Genomic DNA, 22,740 nt, shown 5'->3' on the forward strand with positions numbered 1-22,740 from the left:
GATGGGAGCCTGTGGCTGCGGACAGCACGGCGGGCTGAGAGGGAGAAGTCATTAACTTCGGAGGAGAAATAACCAAGAAGCTGGTGACGGCCAATGACATGCCTCCTCGACACCCAGGGTGTCTGTCCATCCGTCCGTCCAGCCACCACAAGCTGGGAGATGGTACTCTACTTCTAATGAAGGCACTGGTAGACACCAAAAAGCTTCCAAGCCTGACCTGCCACGCGTTGGTATCTCACCTCACCACCTCATTTCCCTCCCTGTCAATAACAGATAACTGCGGGTGACCTCTCAGGTTTTGGGGTACTTCCCCATTATTAGGTTTCTGGAACAAAAAGGGGGTCAGGTCACCAAAGACGACACAAGCCAGGGGTGGGCAGCTCCAGCCCTCTCTGTCTCCATCTCTGCAGGAAGACACCCTCCAGCCTGCGGTTTGGGTCTCCCCACGAGCAGCCACGGCAGCAGCAGATCCCACGGGTGCCGGCTGTCCTGCGGGCAGCAGGCTGCACGGGCAGCGTGGAGCTGACCCCCCTGCCAGACTGCAAGTGCAGGCAGCGCTGCGACGCTGCCACAGGGATGCAGCCCCCCTACGAGAAGCACCCGAACCCCGTCCGTCCCGTGTGCGGGCGGCAGCAGGCGTCGCTCAGCCCAGCGTCGCTGCTCCTGAGGCTGCTGCAGGCCTGAGAAGAAAGGGTCACCTCCCGCAGTGCCTTCCTGCGCTCCTGATGTGGCTGTGCTTTCATTCACCTTCACAACATGAAATCCAGGCCCATGGAATACCATTTTTCCTTTGCTGAGGTTTGTAGGCGAAAACTGATCCGTGAGATTCCCTCTGGCTGCACCTACACGGAGGCAAGGGGAGACGGGACCGCAATGCCCCACCGCCAACACCACAAAATCCTGCAAAACCCCAGGGCAGACAGGGCAGCGGGGCACGGACGAAGGCAGCACGCTCACGTTTAATACAGAGGACAGCTGTCAGCTCCACGGAAATCTATGAAATCACCCCATTTAGAATAAATTCTGATTAAATACCACATATGGTCCTTATTGTCCGTCCCTTGTTACCTATCACAAGAGGCATCTGCATGTAAGCAGGGTCTTAATCTACAAATATTTGTCTGCTACAGCACTCTCCTCTCTCGCCCCCACCTGAACTTGCAATTATTCTTATTGATTGACTTTAAGAGAGCACCACGCACATGCCTCGAGCTGCCACGCGCCGAGCAAACAAGGGAGCAACGCCGGGCTCCGCTGTAATCATTACCGGGGCGAGCAATTGCCCTGTCACACATGGCAGGTTATGGCTTCAGACTGGAGGCAGCAAGGCCAGATGAACGCTTAAAACGTCATTACAGTGTGAAAAGCGAGGATGTAGAAATGACACCTTCTTTCTCAACAAATCTGTTCCCCGAGCATCTCCCAGCTCTGCAGAGATTTCATCTCGTTAAGCCTAAAGAGCCAGCAGAGCCCTCGAGGGAGGAACACGGGCTCGCGTCCTCTTCACGTGCCAAAATAAACTCTGATGCGGACGACTTTGATCTGGGGGAAGATGGATCTGAGGTCCCAAAAAGGATTTCGGTGCTGGAGCCTGAGCCCAGGCTCTCCTGCGCATCACCCGCAGCCCTGGCTGAAAGCACGTGCTAGAAGGCAAGGTGCTTTTATCAGACCAACAAGGAGAAACTAGGGAAACCTGATGCCGAGCAGAACCTTCCCCAGTTTTCCCAAAGTGAAGTTTGCAGCTCGGTTCAATATGTTAGTGCCTAATGAAGGTTTCCCCCATATTCTGCAGGGTATAATCATTTTCCTCCTAATGAGCATGTGTTAATGGCATATTAATGCTGACAACAACTAAGTGCAGAGAACAAGAGATGAACATATTCCAAAATTTGTCTTTTTTTTTTTTTTTGAACAAAGGAATTCATCGCGCGGCTGAGCGAGCCCCAGCCCGGCAGGAGCCCGTGGCTCCCACAGCGATGCTGCCGGCTCTGGTCCATGGGCTCACCACGGGATGCGGAGCCCGTATGGGACCACGGCTTTGGTCTCTCGCTAACCCAGCCCCTGCAATTAATTGACGTAGAGGGAAGGATCTCAGCCCAAGCGCGGTATTTCCCTCCAGACAGGGGACGCAGCCGCACAGGAGGGCTGAACGAGAAAGCAGAAGAACCTCTCACAAACGTCTGGAAAAGCATTTCACCAGGCAGACAGGTTTGGATGCTGTTTCTAAGCCAACAGCCGTGTGGATTTGATTACTAAATGTCACCGAAGCTGGGTCCCTGCCAGAGCATCCAGATGTGAATCTGAATATGAAAAGTCCAGGAGGGAGCAGGTGATGGGAGTCGCAGGCACCGAGCCCCCATCCCGCTGCCGGCGCCCCAGACCATCTGGGTTTGCGCAACCAAGTTTACATAAGCTCGCGGGCATGGAAAAGAACACACATAAAATGGGTGTTTTCCTGTTTTTTCATCTTTCTTTGTGAAGACAAGCTCCCCAAAACCCCGACGGCTCCCCCAAAGTAGCATCGATGTGCCCTGCGGGTGTGCTGCCCACCGCCAGGCGCTGCAGGGAGGTGTGGAAGCCTAATTCCCTAATTGTCCCACTCCCATGTGCTCCCACCAGCACATGCATTTAGATTTCCAGATCGATAATCAATGCTAGAATCAATAACAGGGAATTTAGCTACATTATAAAAACAGTAAAATCAGCCAATACTGAGAAATGACTATTGAGTCCTGTGTTTTCTGTACTCACTTAGTCTAATAATGGTGAATGATATTTTCCAAGTACATTATTCAGCAATAAAACCGCCGAATTATTTGATCTCTTTCTAACCTTTATGATTCTAAGCACTCTTTTTGACCCAGATTGAATGAGGCAACATCTGCAGAGCCTTTCACAAAATTGTACTCAGCGTGCACTATTGTAGGTCCGCTGCCAAAGATAAATGTTATTATTTTAAAACCATCATCCTCCTAATAGATGAGCAAACGCACTGCATTAGCATAGCCTGCAGAGCTCGAGCATGGGTGAGAAAATGCCAGAGGGTTTTCGCTTAATGGAATTTTACATACCTGACTTAGGATGGGTTAATGCAATCCACCAACACGGGAATTTTAAAACCTGCCCTGTGGCATACACCTGCCGTTACAAAAGATGGTATAATCCGACAAGCTCCAGATCCCCGTGAGAACCACGAAGGATTCACGTCCAGATCTCCGGTGGCCGACAGGGCATCGAGACGAGGACCTCATCCACACGGCTCCGACGCGCACAGACCTACGCTATTTATCACAGACCTACACGATGTGTCGGGTGTAAGGAGGAGGGGCGGCACGGGCTACCTGCAGTGGCTGCGGGTTTCCATCAGAGGGGTATGAAGTGCAATACCCGCCATGCACATCTGCCCGCTGCGGCATTAGCAGTCGCCGCGCTCAAGCCTTCGCCAGCCTAACGAGAACTCACCGTAATTCCGTGTTAAACAGGGAGTCACTTCGAGCCTAAGTGCTAATCACTTGTCCGGCTGACATAAGCCATTACTTCACTCCAAATTTAGACTAGAAGCTACAGGCAGACACTGAAGCAACACTGCTGCGGTCTCTTCTCCAGCAAAGCCTCCAACGGGCGCCACGGGCAAGCCCTGCCCCAACAGAACAGCGAAACTGGGAGTCGTCAACAGCCTCGACGTCCCTTTGCTGAGCCCTGGGCAATGCTCTCCTGGGGACAGTGGGGAGCAGGACCGCGGGGGACCCCCGGAGACAACCCGTACCGCAGCCCTGCGAGGGTAGCACTGCCTGCGGAGCATCCCATCCATCGGCAATTCAGAGCACGCTCTAATTTAAATTATAATTACACTTATAAGTACACAGATTACAACTATTTATGCTACAAATAAGACCATCCTGTATTTTAATTAACAGAAAATGATTGGAACTCAACTGTAGCCTCTACTGGGAACAATATCTAATCATTTATTGAAGCGAGACTGTGCCCAGTGCCGTAGGCAGCCTGGCAGGGAAGGGGGAGCGGGCAGGGCTGGGGGTCCCCCCATCCAAGCCCTCGCACAGAGCAGGAGCCGCCATCAGAGGGGCGAGAGGAGAGGTCTCCCAGCAGAGATGGAGGGCTCGTGGGTGGAGAGCCCGCAGGCAGAGCCTGCGGATGGAGGTGGGCAGGGGACGAAGGGCGGGCAGGGCTCTGCCCTTGCCGGGTGATGGGAATTTAGGAAAGACCCTCAGTGAGGGCAGGAGCCCGAGGACCTGGGAGGCACCTGGCTGAGGAGCTTCTCTGGCTCAAAGCCCTCAGGAGGGACTTTGGGAGATGGCAGCTGGAAAATACGGCTCTTCCATGGAGCCGGGCAGATGCACATGATGTTGGCTACTTGCACTTGGCCTTAACGATGCCTTTGCATGCAGCTTGTGCTTATGCAAAGTAAACAACAGGGAGAAACCACAGAGTTCATATCGCTCAGTACAACAGGAGTTCATTTGGAAACTACTACAAGAAAGGCCATAAGCAGCATGCAAGACCACCCTTTTGATGTAATTAAAAAAAAACTTACTATAAATCCTTCCTAATTTAAGGGAAAATTCTTATCTGCCATGTAAATATAGTTGCAGGAGCTTTTTTTTATAGACTCAACAAGTAAGAGTTATGCATCAGAAATACGCATCAGAAATTCAAATTTACTGAAGGGAAAACAAGATGAGCCTCTCAACTTTCAATAAAAGTGAACCATAAAACCCAAACCAGTAGCATAAAAACAAGTGATATATATGGTTATATGACATATTATATACTTATTTACATAATTAGGTTCAATATGTAATAATTTTATACACACTTTTTATATGCTTATAAATATATCCTGTATATCATATAGTATATAAAAGATAATATATACAATATAATATACAGTATGTAATATATAATAATATAATCATATCCACGTTGAGCACTCTTGGTCTTGCCGTCAGAGGAGGGGGTTTTTACTGTTAAATACAGGTTGGCTACCGCCACCGCAGCACGCACCAGCCCTAATTCCTCCACGGACCCTTGCAGCAAACCCCCTCGGTCCCACGCAGCCAGGATGGGCTGGAAACCTCCAGAGGTGCCGGGATGGGGTCACAGCCCCACGTCATCCATACAAAACACACGTGGTTTAGTGGTGGGCTTGGCAGTGTTGGGTTTACAGTTGGACTCGATGATCTTAAATGCCTTTTCCGACCTAAACGATTCTAGGAAAAGCCAAAGCGTGTTGGACTAAAGGCTTGTTTAAAACACAGGGCAGCGAGTGTGGACACCAGTGACAGCCGTGGTGAAACGTGAACGGGAGCTGGCGTATTTATCTCTGTTGCAAAGTATTCAAATTAATTTTTCCAAACGGGGAGCTTGAAGCGATTACATTAGGAGATGTGTATAATTTGGTTAGGCTGACCTCGGAATGGAATAAAAAGCTGCTGATTTCCATAATGTTGGCCTCCAACGCTCGGAGAGGTCAGGGAACGTGCAGCGATACACAAAACACTTTGAGAGTAGTTAAGCTGAGGGATTTGCTGGGACTTGGGATTTCGGGGCACATTTGGAGCGAGCACGGAAAGCACCCAGGGAAGTTTGGGGTTCCCACCCTGCAGGCTCGGGTGCCCCGGGAGGCACAGCGTGCCCGCGGGCTGCCTGGCAGGGACCAGTGAGCCTTCCCCTGGGAGGAGATAACCAGTCGCTATCTAAAGCTGAAAGCATCACCACTCTTCGGCGGGCTCTGGGAGAATACAGGCTGCCGCTGGGTCCCAGACAGGGATGCAGAGGCACGGAAAGGCAGAGGCACTAACGAGAGCCGTGACCTGTGCTTACCCATCGCGGTGCGCATCGCAGGCACAAAAAAGTGCTGAGTTACAGTGACCTCCCAAGGAGAAAACAAGACTGGCAACGCACGCTCGCTGCGAAGTCAGCCTTCCGACTCGTCGAACATCATCGCTGATAATGCTTTAATTATTATCTCTGCTGAAAATAAACCTTATTTCCACAGCCTGGCATGTCTCAGCACTGCAAACTTTCTCCGGGTTGGAAATTATCTCCTTTTTCTCTTTTTTTTCCCCCCCTGCTCTATACACAGTATTACTCAGAAGCAAGCCAAATCCCTTCCAATTATGTATCATGACGTTTCCCCAGCGTTACACTAAAGCAAGGCCCTTCACTTCTAAATGGCACGGTTTATAACAAATTGTCTGTTATACCAGACAGAAACTGATTTCCTCAACCCCAGCATATTAAAGTGAGTACATTCATTCTGGTTGTAACACACAAAATGTGATTATAACAGACACTTTGGGGGCTTTTTAAGGCTAGCGGAGAAGAGGAGGATAAGCTGGAGGGGAAGAAAGAATTGACAAGTAGAGAAATGACAGAGAAAGAGGAACAGCCACGCTGATTTAATTTCTTACAAAACAAAAATCTTTGTGTGTTGTAGAAATGGGCTTTAGTTAACACCGCCAGATAGCCAGAGCAAAAACTGCCGGTGCCGCCTGAAACGAAAATTGCTCTATTGTGCTTAGAAAACCATTTCCTACAGCGAGGAGAACGCTTTCCAGGTAGTAAAAAGCATATCTGAAACCACCGGGGCCTTATCCTGCAACTGTTGCTCGCTCAAATAATCCCCGCTGCCACGAGGAGCCCAAACGAAATCAGTGTGAGTGAGGATTATGCGGGAGTGTATCAAGGTTGGGGGATTAGACCAGGATTATCACTAAAACCAGTAATTCCCCATCTTACTGATGGTGGCCAGCAGCTCAGGAGGTGGCGGATCGCCACGGCCAACACCCCCCCGGTGCCGGGGCCGTGTCTGGGAGCTGTGGGGCAGGCGGGTGCCCGAGTCCTGGTGGATCACCTTGACCTTCTCCATGGGGACCTACCAAAGCAGCACCAGGGCAAGGCCGTGCCTGGTCCACACCCCGCCTGCGGCGTGAGAGCAGCGCTGCTGCTTCCCTTCCTGCCGCTGCCACGACGGGGCTGTCCCACACCCCCAGAGCCCATCCCGAACCTCCATGCTAATTGCCACCTATGGACGTGCAACCTCAAACGAGGCTCGCCCGCTCCCATTTCACACCTCCTTGCCTCGCTGGCGCTCAGTCCTGCTGGGGACCAACCACCGCTGCGGCCCCGGGTGGGACGGAGGGGCAGAGCAAGCTGCTGTGCCCCAGGGGATGCTCCCTCCCGGTCCCAGGGCAGCACGCCATGCTTCTGCACCCTTTCCCAAAGCGGCGCAGATTCCGGATGTAGAACGGCCTCCGAAGCACAGATGCAGCCATTGCACACGTATTGCTTTCTTTTAAAACCATGAAGTCAAAATCCAGGCATGTAAGTGTTACCCAAGGGTGGCTGCTCTACATGCAAGTCGTGTCCCAGGGATCCTAAACGGCTTGGCATTCAGACTGGTTTCCACACCACCCCAATGCAACGTGCATTTTTATCAAGGAAGCTGCCTAATGGCTCCTATTAATTTTGATTTTTAATCTCCTGGTACAATTTCCAGTAATATACATGCAAAAACTGAAAACAAGCTCTTTTGGTTTCAAAGCTGACTTCTCCTTCAGCTCAGCAGGGAGAAAAAAAAAAAAAGCCCTCGGCAGCAGCAAAGCCTCTGCCCGGCAATGCCCTTGCAGCTCCAACATGTCCCGCTCTCCCTCCTGCAAAACAAGCCGAAACACAAACGGGGGCCAAGCCTCCCGCTGTCAGCCACGCTCACCAGAGCCGCTTGCAAACGCTTTTTGCCTCCGCTGCCTACAGCCATGAGGATGCTAAAAGGCCGCGGGCAGGGGTCCCCGAGTGGTACCCCAGCACCCAAGGGACCACCAAACTCCAGTGGGGTCACAACTCCCCCCAGGATGTCCCCCACCACCTCCCGATGCTCTCTTGGCAGCCGTGCCCTGGCACAGGCAGAGCCAGCCGCCGAGCCTGGCCCCCACCTGAGGGGAAGAGCTTTTCAAGGGTTGTCTCAAACTTTTGTTGCATCCTCAGAGCAGGGCTGCAGTCCCCACAGACGCCGCTGTTTAATGCTTTCCGGATCAGCGGGGAAAGTTGGGGAGCACCGAGGAACCCAAGTACCGCCGGCACAGCACCGCCAGCCCTGAGACCCGCCACCACGTGTACCGCTGCCGCGGCGCGGAGGAAACAGCTCCTGAAGCTCCACAAACAACCCATCCTTGGGGACTTTTATTTCAAGGTTCCTGACTGTTAAAGTAAATGAGCCTCACGTTAAAGACCAGCTACACATCAGGCCGAAGCAAACCCACCGCTGCTAGGACAGCACACATCTGCAGAGGGAATCGCTTACTCCCAGCCACAGCCATCATATGCTAAGCGACACCGCCAGCGACACGTTTACCTCCGTATTTTATCTTTTATCAAGCAATGTTTTGCCTTCCCATCAGGAAAAGTCACTCCCAGGTGGAGCAGCAGCCATATCTCCCTGATGCTGACACCTCGTAAAGGCTCCCGGGGGAAACACCGGCGGCCTCGTCGCTGGAGGCGATTCAAACCAGCCCAGACAAAGTCCCGCTGGATGCACCGCAGGGAACGGGTGGGCTCTGCAAACTCCAGGCTTGGGCAGGAATTTAATTTATTAAATCATCTTCCCCTGGAGGTGTTCCTATAGCACACTTTATAAGCATATCATCACACCCGCTAAGGCAGCAACAGGCTATGATGGGTACAAGGCTGTGATGCTCCTCCGTGGAATCATCTTTTACGGAGTTTCCGTGTCACCCCGCGTGCCGGGACAGGGCTGTCACTCTGGTCACAGCTGAGCCTCCTGACCCTCAGGATCTTTAGGAGCCAGCTGAACCCACACCGCCAGCGGGATAACTTCCCTTCCAACAGCTGGAAGCATTACACAGAGGCTCTCTGCCAAAAAAAAGTTCCCACCCTAAACCAAACTTCCAAGCAGCTTCCAGTTGGGATTTCTCCTCCCTGTGCCCTGGCTCTGCCCTTTTGTCCAAAAGCATCCCTGGGGAGTGAGGAGACCCCTGCCAGGACATGCCGCTCTCTCCAAGAGCGCCCACCTGAGAGCTGCTGGTCCCCGAGCAGAACTGGAGAGCCATCAGCTGCCCTCCTGCGTGCTCGAGGGGCTGCTGGCGGCCACGTTGTACGCTGACACTCGATGACACTTGTTACAAGAGACAAATTTATTTCTCCAGGAGAGGTACCAGCTCTTCGCAGTGCATCCCACCCGCACGAGTGATGGGGAAATGGGGTGAGCTGGAGGCGTGGGGAGAAGCAACAAGTGACCCGGCTCCCTCTCACTCGTGGGGGCCTTTGGAGAGCCCATCCTGCTGGACCCCAAGCTAACTGCTGTGTCACGGAGGAACATGGGCAGCGCTGCCTTCTGCCTGCAGCTGCCTGTTAACTTTATCAGCTGAGCTACGATGTTCCCGATGGTCCTTCCCTCCTCCCCAGCACCGCAGACCTCCTGCTGCCGGCGCACACTTCTGGCTAATGCCGACGTGTGATTGATTTTATGACTGAATTTTGTCTGTGACGGTGAATCACAGGCTGACAGGGTGCTCCACTGCTCGGTGCCCTTAGCAAGACACCAGCCAGAGATGTGCTCGAGACCCCTCTCCAAAGGACACCGCTCAAGGAAGGCAGCAATCCCTCAGGGACCACCACCCTCAGCGTCCCAACAGCGACGGTCACCCACAACCTTGGCGTGCATCCCCCACGCAGCTGGGCACCTGAGCCCCAGCTGGCACTCAGCAATGCGCACAGGCAAATCTGAGCGTCGATGGGAATCCCCGAACACAAGAAGGGTGGTGTGTCCCACCCCCGGCCTGCCCGGGCACAGCGCAAGGAGCAGGCGGCTTCGGTAGCAGCTCTTCTGCCATATTTGACCAGAGACAGGCTTGTCCCAAACTGCTCCCATCCAGACTCGGGTGCAAAGTCCCTGCCTCTCCCCATCGGGGCATTTGGGACCAGCAGAGCCTGCTCAGCTCTACGGCTGGACACTTGCAAGTAGAATAAATGAGCGCTTATATCCAGGTCATTCCCATTCAGTTATTGCTAAGAAACTCTATTACAGCTTTTATACCAACACCAGAAGTTAAATCGAGCTTTAATTGTTGGGACCAGCGCTGTGCTGCTCCCGCCATACCCTCCCACACGCAGGTGGGCTCCCAGCTCCGCAGCAACCAGTGGCTGTGCTGGGCTGTGCTGGGCTGGTGCACTCATGCAGTAGTTGCATCCTCGCTGCATCTCACCGGGTAACCTCAAAAAGGCAATGCCGTACGGTGAGGAGCCTGCACACGCGAGGGCAGGAGAGGCTCGAAACGCAGGCTGGGCAGAAGGTGGCTAAGTGCCCACGATCTGTCACAGAGATCCCGACAACCCCCTCCCAACCGTACGGCCATTACAGCTCTGCCTCTGCTTTGAGCTCCTGGCATTTGGGCTGGGAGCACCCCAGAACTGGGCTGACACCAGTACACGACCTCTCGGGAGCTGGTTCTGTAGCCTTAGTGGAGGTTAAACACCAGGGTTCAAGGAGCGTTTTGCCAGTACGAATGCTGCAGCATCAGGCCCGCCGGCACCAGCCCTCTCCATCACAGAGGGCCGGGCTCTGCTCTCCATAGCGCAAGTATAAATCTGAAGTAGATCCACTGTCTTCAGCAGCATCGTTTTGCATTTACACCAGTACGCTGAACGTAAAACAGAGCAAGCCATAAATATTTTAGCTGCTTTTTCAGCTTTGTTATTCTGTTCAAAGCAGGAAACATGACAAACCTTTGATTGTTTTGCTTAATACCAAACAATAATTCAAAGAGAGACAAACAAGCAACATTAAATGATGCCTGTGATGTACAGGAAAGCCGACGAATTAGAAGAACCTGATGAGGATGGCATGGATCGGAGCAGCCCCCTTCCCTGCCTTTGGTACCGCACGTCCCTGCCACGCCAGCCAGCGCGTGCCCATCCTGCACGGTGAGGGGACAGCACCGAGCCAGGCATGCAAGCGGTCACACTGCGGCATCCTGCACTGTTTGCATCTTCAGCAAAACTCGCTGCCTCCAGAGCAACAGCCAACACCACTTTCAACAACCTTTTGCAAAACTCCTGCGAAGGCAACAAGCGTCTCTTCCCTCGAGCATCACCACACTCAAAATCCACTTGCAAAGCAGCCACCTCCAGCCTCCCGGCAGCACGGAAGCAGCCTGGCCCACGCCAGCATCCCCGCCTGGGCATTTCTGGGGGTCTCTGCAGTGTCTGGCGGTGAAACATCCACCCATGACAACGTGTCAGGGCTGCCCCAGAACCCACAAGGTGGGTGACAGCCGCTCCCCCCTGCCATCCTCCATCACTCCCTTGTCCCGGGGCGTTGGACACACGGAAACCACACTGCCTGTTTGCTCAACACTCATTTCGTCAGCGCTTACACCAACAGACCCGCACGCCGTGGTCCACATGCAAACCCGTTACTGATGCCCCAGGGGCGCAGGCTGCCTGCCCGCACTCACCTCTGGCAGCGGCATCCCGTTGATGATGAGGTCAGGCTGCTGGGGGCTCTGCCCCGTGAAGGTGTGATGGTAGATGTGGTTGGAGCCAGCGTTCCTGTTGTTCTGGCTTTCCACGTTGAGGAAGGTGCTTTCGGAACGGCGGCAGCCCAGCGGCAAGGTCTGCTGGTGGTAGTCGAAGTAGTTGAGGGATGAAGTTAGAGAGGAGCAGCTCACAACGTTCATTTTATCCGTCTCTTCCACGTCCCGCGGTACCAGGCGGATATCATTCTTGCTGATTTTCTTTTTCTTGCTTGATTTCTTTTGATGCCCGTAGGAGTATTCTGCGATTCTGGGGGACAGAAGGAAAATGAATAGCTGAGAGCATCCCGAACCCTGCCCCACTAAATACACAGGCAAAAACCCAGAGGGCTTGGCCCCCATCTCCGTGCAGGCTTCTTAGTCATGCACATTACGTCATGGTTTGGGTCTGGTGGCACAACACGGTCTTTAGCTTATTTTCATATGTATAATGCTTTCAGGTCAAAAATGAAAAATAATGGGAAGGGAGAACGCCTCTGTTCTTTTTCTAGTGTTTATAATTGCTGATATTTAGTTACTAGGAGTAAAGTCCAGCCTGCAGAAGAGAAAAATGGAGATGTTAAAATCCATGAACTGAAAAGGGTACCTGCATTCATTTCCATGTGTAATAAGGATTTTAAAAGTGATTTAATTTGGTCCCCGTAATGAAAATTCAAAATGAATAGTGGATTTTTTCCCAGTTAATTTTCCATAGCAGTAAATAAGGCAGACCAGAAGCAGTCCTAGCTGGCAAGCTCTATTCTCTCACACTCCAAAGGCTGTTTGTTTATTAATGCTTTATCCAAATTGCTGGTGTTTTGACTATCTCCTGATAATACCTGATAACTCGAAATCTTTTCTCCAACCGCATCCTATTCTTCCCTCACCCCCTGACACACACCCCCCCTTCTGCTGGGAAATGCTTTCGCCTTCTAGAAATCGGAGAACAACAACTGTGTTTTGCAAAGAGAAATGATCCTTTTTGACTTTTTTTTTTTCTACTGCAAGCTTGGGGTTTTTTTTTTCTGCCTTTCCTTCCCTTTCTGCTTCCCACCTGCCAAAAGAATCAACTGACAAAGTGCCTTGAATGCCTTCTGCGAAACAGCGGAGGAAAAAAGTTATCGTAAAACACCACCCGAGCAAATAATGACAAATATGACTGCACCTCGCATTCACTGGGTATGCTCAGCTGACAGTGACTGTGGGTTCTCTTTCCATAGGGAGCAACACAGCCCCATCCAATGCCCCACAGATGAATTTGTGCACGCACGGCGCTGGGCAGCTCGGTATTTCCCAGGGAAGCACATCAGATGCTACCCACTGTCAGAAATACACATTTGAAAGTCGGGATTTTGCTCTTCCTCTTGTTATGATAACAGCATTAAAGAAAAAAAAATATCCAATAGCTGCAACAGAAATAATGGGATGAATAAATAATACAGTTTATCTAGAAAGGCAAATATTGGACAAATATTCTTGTTCCAGAAAGCTAATTGCCTGAGTATGAAAATGCCACCAAGTCAAACAGCTCTCATATAACCTTATGTGCCTCATAAATTAACACATTTTTATGAAGACTCTCCAGCAGCTGTTGTGAAGAACCTCTAAAATAAGGCACTGGCAAAGCTTAAAGGCACGCACCCAGTGCGGGGAGACGGTGCCCCATGGTCACAGCCGCTGCTGAGCCTACCTGGTGCTTCTCCACCTCTGCAGCTGACTTCTCCTGCTCAGATGCACACAGATAACAGCCCATGCATCCCCTGAGCGCGCAAATAAATCAGGGGAAGGCAGGGATTTCTGTTGTGCCAACAATCTATATGCTGCTGACTCGTCTAACAATGCTTGATGAAGCTTTAATTGTTTTGTTTACCTAAATGTTTAAGTTTGGCAATGCGAGAGCCCAATTATTTCCTGCAGGCATTCATTTTGCTGTCCTTTCTCTATTGACCAATTATTTAATTAAACTGCACTTCATTAATCCCTAAGCCGTCACAGTAAACCCAGGGCTTATACATATGTGTGAAGCTGTTAGGAGCACCACCACGACGTGATTTTTATCCATTAAGGTCCTATTCTCATTTAATGGGCCGAGCTGGCAAGAAATCTGGTATATTAGCTTTCACTTGAAGCTAGACATCCCATAATACAGCACAGACCAACCTTTATTTGCAGATGATTTTTCCCCCATCGAGCAAAAAGGCTTATAAACGCACTTTACGCTGTGAAAACGGGGTATAAAAACCGAACTCTCCGGCATTATTTCTGCGTAAATAAAACTTTAAAGACTGCACATCCCCCTGCGCTGCAGAATTGCCGGGGGCCAGCGTGCGTTTCCAAGGTAGAGCAAAATTAATTTCCATCCCTCCCCTCTGAAACGACTCGGTGCCGAAGGAATGGAGAAGTCATGGCTATTTCACTAGTAACAGGATTAAACCATTTATGAGGCATTGCAGCTGCTCTTTTATGGCATCTGATTGATATTCATGTGTGGTTAGCATTTGTCTCCTAACTTGTGTAACACAGAGAATAGTAAAAGAGAGACAATAATCGCCAGGCTGTTACATATTCAGGGGACTGGATTTCCCCTATCAGCCTTTCAGTGGCTCCGGGCGCAGGGCTGACCTCCCCTCCGGCATTTCGGACCCGGGAGCACGCATCCAGCCAGGGCAAAATAACGCAGCGCTGCAAAAATCCTCCCTCGCCCCACGGCTCCCAGCCCAACCGGCCGTGCCGGGGGCTGGAGCGGCGCATCGGGGGGAACCGGCTGATTTTCACCACTATTTTATCCAGTTGGCCCCATCACCAGCCGTGGCGAGAAGCCGCATCGGGCGCACAATAGCTCTTTTGAACGGCCAGTGAGGGCTTACGGATGCCACCGTGGACGCTCGCCCCGTCTGCTGCAGGGATGCTGCGGTGGGATGGGGGGGGCTTTCCCCCCCTCGCGAGCCCAGGGAGCTGGGCTGGGGACAGGGGGCTGCCCACGGGAACCAGCCACGCAGCTATAAAACTGTTCTCCCCCCTTCCTGCGACGGAGCGCGTAAAATCAAGGATGCTGCAACAGATTGTCAAGCCGCACAATTAAGTCGATTCGTTACTCGGCACAGATTTCTGTGCTTCTCCTAGAGAAAAAATTTTTAAAGCTTCACAGGAAATTTCCTTAGAGGGACGCCAACCTCACTTTTGTTCCTAGAGCAAATTTACCACCACCACCACCCCCAAGCATACAGCAGCAAAGGGACAGTAACTGCGATGGCAAAAATCAAAGCAGACCCGGCAGGTGCACAGAAACAAAGATGTCTTTACCTGCAGTTGTAGGTCCTGATTTCCTTGTTATCCCTTTTGCACTTGACTGCCACAAAGATCATGGTGACAAAAAGAATGGCTGCAATAGACCCCAGGGCAATAATGAAAATCAGGGAGAGGTTAACAGATCCTATGGACTCCTGGGCATCCAGGGCTGGAGACAGGTATATCAAAATCAAGGCAGAAGCCGAGAGAGATGTTTTTCCATGGTCGTGAGCCACCACAATCAGCTCGTAGGCTGTCTTTGCGTTCTCCCCAAAGGCTCTGGTGGTCCTTATCTCTCCATTGACCTGGTCTATCTCAAAAAATCCTCTGTCTCCTTCCACCATTTCGTAGGAAAGTCTGCCATTTTCACCCTCGTCATAGTCGTCTGCCTTGACCACCGTCACCAAGTAGCCGACCCCCGCGTTCCTGGGGATGTACACCTCCGCGGTCCCATTGACCAGTGGCGGGGCCGTGATCACAGGGGTGTTGTCATTGACGTCCAGGACGATCACCCTGACGGTGGCATTGCTCTGCAGAGAGGGATTACCCCCATCTTTTGCCAAGACCTTGAATTCAAAGGCCTTCGTCTGTTCATGATTGAAGGACCTCAAAGCATAGATATCTCCAGAGTTGGGGTTGATGGAGACATAGGTGAAGACAGGCATGTCCCTGACTTGGGAGGGCACGATCTGGTAGGAGACACTGCCATTGAGGCCCAGGTCAGGGTCCCTGGCCGAGACTGAGAGGAGGTAGGCCCCCGGGGTGTTGTTCTCCTGCACGATGACCTGGTAATAGGGCTTGGAGAAGTGGGGGTGGTTGTCATTCTCATCGGTGATCTTGACAGTGAAGGACTTGGTGGCCTGCAGGGAGGGAATGCCATTGTCCTTGGCCTGGATGGTGAGGTTATATTGGTCCCTCTGCTCCCGGTCCAGCCGCCCATCCACCAGGATGGTGGAGAAGCTCTCGTACTCCTGGAGCCGAAAAGGCACGTTGCCCAGGAGCTTGCACTGCACCCGCCCGTTGGCCCCGGAGTCACGGTCTGAGACCCGCACCAGGGCAATGACGTAACCCGGCGGGGCGTTCTCACTCACCTCCACCAGCTCGCTGTTGACGGAGAGCAGGTTGATGAGGGGTGGGTTGTCATTGGCATCCTGAACACTGATGGTCACTTTGCAATGGGCAGGGATGGAGTTAGGCCCCAAGTCCTTGGCCTGCACGTCCAGCTCATAGACGTGACCCTCCTCGTAGTCGATGGCACCGCTCACCGTGATGAGGCCACTCTGGGGGTCGATTTGGAAGAGCTCCCGGGCCCGCTCAGAGACGTAGCTGTGGAAAGAGTAGAGGACCTGGCCGTTGGTGCCCTCGTCCGGGTCGGAGGCGTTGAGGCGGATGACCGGTGTACCCGGCGGGGCATTTTCAGGCACACTGACGGTGTAGGCCGGCTCCTCGAAGAGCGGGTTGTTGTCATTGGAGTCGATGACGCGGATGCTGAGCTCCACCGTGCCAAAGTTGGGCGGGTCACCACCGTCCAGCGCCGTGATCACGTAGCTGTAGTGGGACTGGGTCTCGCGGTCCAGGCTCTTCTCCACCACCAGCTCGGCAAAGCGGGACCCATCGCCCCGCGTCTTGGTCTCCAGCCCGAAGAGGTCATTGGGGGTGATCTCATAGCTCTGCACACCAAAGCTGCCCGAGTCCGGGTCATAGGCACTCTCCAGCGGCACCCGGGTGCCGGGGCTGGCCGTCTCCGAGATTTCCAGCTCGATCTGATCGGTGGGGAAGCTGGGCGCATTGTCATTGAGGTCCTTGATCTCCAGCTTGATCACGCAGATCTCCATGGAGCTGGACATCACTTCCAGCGAGATGACACACTTGGGGCTCTGCCGGCACAGGAGGTCCCGGTCGATCTTCTGCTTGGTCACCAGCAGCCCGGACCCAGGGCTGATGTCCACCAGGTGGGGGGCCGAGTTGGAGACCACCCGGAAGGCCGTGGGCTGCCGGGGGTCCAGCACGAAACCGGCGTCCCGGGCGTCCTTGGCGACGTTGGCGATCACCGTGCCTGCCCGCTGCTCCTCCTCCACCGAGTACTTGAGGTTGACGAGGGCCCCGGCGCCGGCCCACAGCAAGGCGGCCCCCAGCAGCGCCGGGAGAGCCCCCATCGCCGCCACCGCCCCCTCCGGCCGCCGCGCCGCGCCCCGACGGCCGCTGGCCGCCCGCCTCAGGGGCCCGCCGCCCTCATGCGGGCAGCGCTCGCCGGGCTGCCCCGGCGGCGGCGGCGGGCGGGCTGGTGGGGGCACCGGAGCCGCGGTCCCCCGCGCTCACGCCAACGCCGCCCGCTCAGGCGCTCCGAACCGGCGGCGCCGTGGATGGGCCGGGCATGGCGCGCGGGAGCGGGAGCTGGAGCGGAGTGCCGAGCAGAGCTGCGCCGAGCCGAGCTGTGCCGTGCCGCGCCGAGCCGAGCCGAGCCGAGCCGAGCCGAGCCGTGCCGAGCCGTGCCGAGCCCGCTCCCGCCGGCGCTCGCTGCGGCGGCCGCACGCCACTGTCCGCAGTCCGGAGCGCCGGCGGGCGGCGCGGGGGCGGGCGGCGCGGGGGCGGGCGACGGTGAGTTGTGGCCAATGGGCGCTCGGGGGCGGGGCCGGCGCGCCGCGCCGCCGCCAATGGGGCCGCGCCGAGCCGCGCTGCCGGCCGGCGGGGCGGGGCCGGGGCGGGGCCCGCGGAGCGGCGCGGCCGGGAGCGGGAGCGTGGCGCGGAGCCGCGCGGGATGGCTCCTCCGCGCCGGCTGCCGGTTGCCCCGTCGCGCCGAGCCCGTCGCGGTGCCCAGGAGCTGCGGGTGTGCCGGCGCGGCAGCCGCTGCGTGGCCGCGGTCACCGGCGGTTCCTTCTTCGGCACCGCGAGCACGCAGAGGGCGGCGGCGGGTCGCTGCGGGCACCGGGGTGGGCTTCGCGAGGGCCGGACAGGGGGCATCCGCGGGTCCGCGCTGAGGCCCCCCAGACCCCTTCCATCGCTCTCCCTCTGAGGCAGGAGTAAGCCCGCCCCGCTCCGGCCGCACCGCACCCCGCCCCGCCGGGCAGGGTCCCCCAGGAGCCGGTGTACGACCCGGGACGGCCAGGCTCTCCCGGGAGGCTCCAGCCCCGGCAGCCCTCGCTGCTCACTGCTAATTATTGGGGAAAGCACCACGGTACCGTCTTCTCTTAACAATGCAATAAAACTTCCATTGTCCGTGTGCCGGTGCCTTACCTCGGGTCTCCGCGCGTGGCACGCAAGTTCCCGGGGTCTAATTAAAGGGGGCGCTGGCGGCGCTCAGCTTGGCGCCTTTCCGCTGCAAACTTTCACACACGCCGTTGCCCCCCCCACCCCCGCCCTGAGGTTAAAAGAGGGGCCGGGTGCCGGCGCGTCCCTGCGGCAGACCGCCCCGGGAGCCCGGCGATCGATAGCGGCGAGCCGGCGCCGCGGCGGGGATGGCAGCGGGACGGGGTGCCCGGCCGGAGCTGCCGCGGTACAGGCCCCGTCGGGACTGTGGGCAGCGGGAGGCGACGCTTCGCTGGTGCAGCCGCCCGACGGGCAGAGCCCCGGCCCCCCCCGCGGCCCCGGCCCCGGCCCCTCCCCGACCGGCCGCGCCGTCGGGCCCCGCCGCGCCTTCCCAGGCACAAGGGCGCCATCTAGCGGCCGCCGCGGGCGGCGCGGGGAGGCGGAGCGGCGGGGACCGGCCCGGACCGCGCACGGCGGAGCCGGGAACCCGCCCGGCCCTGGGCGGGCCCCCAGGGTGCGTTGCCTCGGCGGCTCCGGGGCGGCACGGCACGGCCACGAGACACCGCCTGGCTGCCGGGCCCGCGGAGGGTGGCCGGGACATCACCCCCTCCAAGGACACCATCACCCGGGAGAACGTCCATCCACGGAGCCCATCCCTCGGCACACTATCCCTCCAGGGACACTCTCCCCCGTGACACCATCCCCCGTGACAACATCCGTCCAGGGACACCACCCCCTCCAGGGACACCATGCCCCGGGACACCCGAGGGGATCCCCCTCCTCCCCGGCGGACACGGGGGGGATGCAGCGTCCCTCTGCTCCTGGCTGCCGCGTCCCGGAGGAGTGGGAGCACAAGCCAGAGGAGAGGAGAGCTTTCGCCAGGTGTTTCTTCCCCTCTCCGGGAAGCAGCAGCGTGGGTCACCGTGACCCACGGGGGAGTGGGGGTGGGACGCGAGGAGGCGGCAGGTGAGGACGATGCAAGTGGGCAAACCCTCTGCTCCCGCGTTTGCAAAGGCTTCCTTGGAAAAATTAATTCTGATGACTTGAACTGTGCCATGTGGATTGAAAACCTGGCTGAAGGATCATAAACAAAGGGTAATTAGAAACAGGGGGAGGTGTTTATGGGGTACTGCAGGGATCTAGGTTAGGTCTGCTCTCATTTAATACCCTCATTAATGACCTGGAAAGAGGGAGTAAACTACACATTAATGAATTTGGCAGATGATGCTATATTGGGAGGTGCTGTGAGCTCCAGCAAGCATAGAAAATTAACACAAAAAGGGCCTAGTGAGATTAGAAACATGGGCAGGAAACTGCAAAAGGAGCTGTGCCTTGGACAAATATAAGTGAGTGCAGCTGGGAGGCAAATGCAAGTAAGAGCTGACAGCAGAAGGGACAACAACGGCTGAACCAAGCTGGCAGCACCGTGCCGGAGCAACACCCCAGTGAAGGGCCTGGAGTGAGGGGGACAACTGGGGGGGACCCTGGAGGCTGCTATGCATAAGGACAGCAGGAAGGGATCAGCCACTGGAGTCCGAGGATGGCGTGGAGGTGCTGGGAGGCTCAGGTGTGGCCGAAGCTGGAGCGCGGGGCTCCCTCGGCACAGACGCGTTGGCGGCAGTTCAGAGGGAAGCCACACAAATGATCAAAGGCACGGAGAGACTGATTTCTGAAGGAAGATTAAAAGGCTTAAATATATATATTGCTTGGCTAAGAGCTGTCCATGGGGAGACAAACTAAGAGCCTTACAGATCTGGTTGGTGTAAATAGAGAGGGAGGGAAGGAATTATTTAATGGAGTACAAGGGGCATCACCAGAAGGGATGACAGGAAATGAAGAAATGGAGCATTTAGGGTGAATGTCACAGGGGAAAAAATCCCCTCTGCTGACAGCAAAAATTATGAGGCTGCGACGTGGTTCCCTGGAGGGAGAAAGTTCTGTGGCTCAAGATATTTAAAACCAGACAGGATCAGTCTGAATATAAAGGCGCCTGGGATGAGCCACTGGCAGAGGATGCACAGAGGAGTGAAAGCTGGGCAGGGAGGCACCTCATTTTCCAGCTCTTTTTCCACTGAAATGTTTCTTTATATATTACATATATATAAGACCTGCATTTTTTATTTATTGCATATATATTTCTGCTGCTGTAAAGGAAATCACTGACATGATGGATGCTGTGCCAGGCACCGTGTAGCTGGGCAGGGCTGAAAAGGCCCTGAAGTCAGACAAACTTCACCTCCGTATACGTATGGAGGGGGATTAGAGGAGGGTTAAGTGACTGGTACAAGGTTGCTGAGGGGGTTCGTGGTGTATAACCCTGGTGTCCGTGTCCCTGTGCAGTGTGACATGCACGAGGTCTCTTGCAGGTTTGGCATCTGTAGAGCATCTCGTATCTCAATGGCTTTCTGCAGGATGCTCTCCAGGTGACCAAGGAGAAGCCAGGCCACAGCTGGCCAGCTGCACAGTACCCATAACCTTGGTTAGTGCTCCATCCTTTCACCCCCAGCTAATGCTTGGTTTGCCAGAGGCTGTGATGGGATCCCATCGGAGCAAAACGGGTATCGATTGCAGCCCCACCCCTCCCCATCTCCTGCCTCACTGGAGGTCTGTGAGTGCTGTCAACAAAATGGATTAATAGTCCTATTATCAGTTCAGATGGATGGCCAGGGTGAGGAGAAAACATCGCGTCCCAGGGAACTCAAGTAGGCACATTAATAAAGATGCCACACGTTGGCTCTGGAATCTAAAAGCTTCGCTCCACTCCTTGCAACACAATTAGTTTATCCAAAGCCAGACACTCCGGTCACAATGCGCCTGCTGATGCCGCTAGCACCAGTGATGTGGTGGCCTGGCTGGGAGGGAGGGAGCTGGGGGCATGGTGGTCCCCATGTCCCACCTTGGCCAAACCCCCTGCAAGAGCTCTCCATGCAAGACAGCAGCCCATTTTGTAGCACCCTCCTGTGGTCATGCTGCCATTGGGGAGCTGCATCATCCTTCTTGGTGCCAGCTTGCTGCCCCTCGGCATCAGGCTGGGGGTCCAGGGGGGCCACAGGGCCAGCCCGGTCCCGGCCCCTCCCAGCTGAGGAGTTGGTGACAGGGCAGCACCGTGGCCTGTCGCTCAGCCGGCTCATTGATGGGTACGGGCAGCATGTAACAAAGATATTGGTTCTGGTTCTGCCCACGCTGTAAAATAAGGAAAGCTTTTAATTAAAAGCAAGTGGTGCAGCTTGCAGCCCTTTGTTTGAACGTTAATGCGAATGACTTTCCAGCCCAGCATTTATAGCTGTCTCTCTTGTACCTGTCAAAAAGTAAATCTCAGGATCTAAAACATGTATATTTAAAACTATGGTATCAGCAGGCTGTCAAGCCTGGGTTTTTTTATTAAACATTCCTTGTGCAGGGGGTGAGGGGAAAGGACGAGCAAGGGACGAGGCCAGCAAAGCAGCGAGGCAGCCACCAGCCTCCCGGCACCTGGCCGGACCACAGAGGCAGAGCTGTCCTGCTTCACGGGCAAACTGGCCCCCAACGTCGCCCGCAGACGGGGCAGCAGGATGGAGTCACCTCCTTTGGGTAGCTCCCGCTCGCTCCCCTGCCTCTCCTCCCTGCCTCTCTGGGGCACGCTGCTGCAGAGCCCAGCGGGCTTCGGGGGGTCAACGCACGCCCTGCTCCCTCTACGGCAAAGGCTTCCCGCTGGTCCCCAGCCCCGATGCTGGTCCCTAAGCCACCACCCGCTACAGCAAGGGGGGAGCAAAGCCCGTTTGGACCCAGCTCCCCCAGCACCCTGTTTCTCCAGGTGCGCTGCAGAACTGGAGAAAACATGCACACAATAGTTTGAAATTTTGAAATTTGTTTTAAACATCAGAGAGGACCTTTTATCCTTTTAATTTTTCAGAACCTTTCTTTTAATTTCACATTTCTGAAGTGTTGTTTTTCCCCTTTCCGGCACCTTTTCCTTTTAGCTACTAGGTGAAGTAAAATAAATGATGTAGGTTTATTTTTTCCTTTCTTTGCTTATCCAGTTCTGCAAACTTGAAAGCTTTTCAAAGCATCTGGGTGTCGGGAGTTACAGTTTTGTTTGTGCTTTTTTTTTTCCCCTAGCAATGTTTCTAATATCACAGCAAAGTAAAAAAAAAACCTGTAGCATAGAAAAAGGAAATGAAGAAATAGGAAAACTCAGAGCAAAATCCCTAGACCATTCAGCCAACAGACATCTGCTGTGTGTGGAGAAAGGGAAGACCTAAAAAGGAGAAAAACATAATATTTTATATTGAGGGATGTTTGAAAAATAAGACAAAATATTCAGCTTAGAATTAAACACACTTTTTTTTCCCCCATCAGTGCATGTCCACTCTGAAGAGGTTATGGAGCGAGGACAGCCTGGCCAGCTCTGCCTGTCAGCCCTCTAAGAGCCAAACTTTATCGAGCATCCGCGGAACTTGCAGACATCTGTCCGTGTAACTCTGTTAGCAGTTTGCACATAATGCAGATAAGGGACCGCGGCTGTAAAATATTGAGTCTTTAGACTATAAAAAACTGTCTTTCTAAGCTGAAATCTAACTTTATTTGTACTCCTGCAATTCCACCCAAGTCAGCAGGGTTTCCTGGCTGTTAGCAAGGGCAGCGCCTGGCACACTCCTTCCACAGGAGAGGTTAA

At 54.5% G+C, this 22,740-nt stretch overlaps 1 protein-coding gene across 2 annotated transcripts in view; it reads right to left on the minus strand.

The window, feature by feature from the left end:
- PCDH19 (protocadherin 19) overlaps positions 1-17,361 on the minus strand; it is a 60,280-nt gene extending 42,919 nt beyond the window's left edge. For both annotated transcript variants that reach the window (XM_054839786.1, XM_054839785.1), the window contains exons 1-2: positions 14,856-17,361; positions 11,496-11,823 (exon numbers count right to left, since the gene is read on the minus strand). In XM_054839786.1, coding sequence (XP_054695761.1) covers positions 11,496-11,823; positions 14,856-16,996 — 2,469 coding nt within the window. In that variant the 5' untranslated portion in view covers positions 16,997-17,361. The remainder of the gene's footprint in view (positions 1-11,495; positions 11,824-14,855) is intronic.
- Between the last annotated feature and the right edge of the window lie 5,379 nt (positions 17,362-22,740).

Source organism: Grus americana, chromosome 12, assembly GCF_028858705.1.
Source record: "Grus americana isolate bGruAme1 chromosome 12, bGruAme1.mat, whole genome shotgun sequence".
Classification (NCBI taxonomy): Eukaryota; Metazoa; Chordata; class Aves; order Gruiformes; family Gruidae; genus Grus; species Grus americana.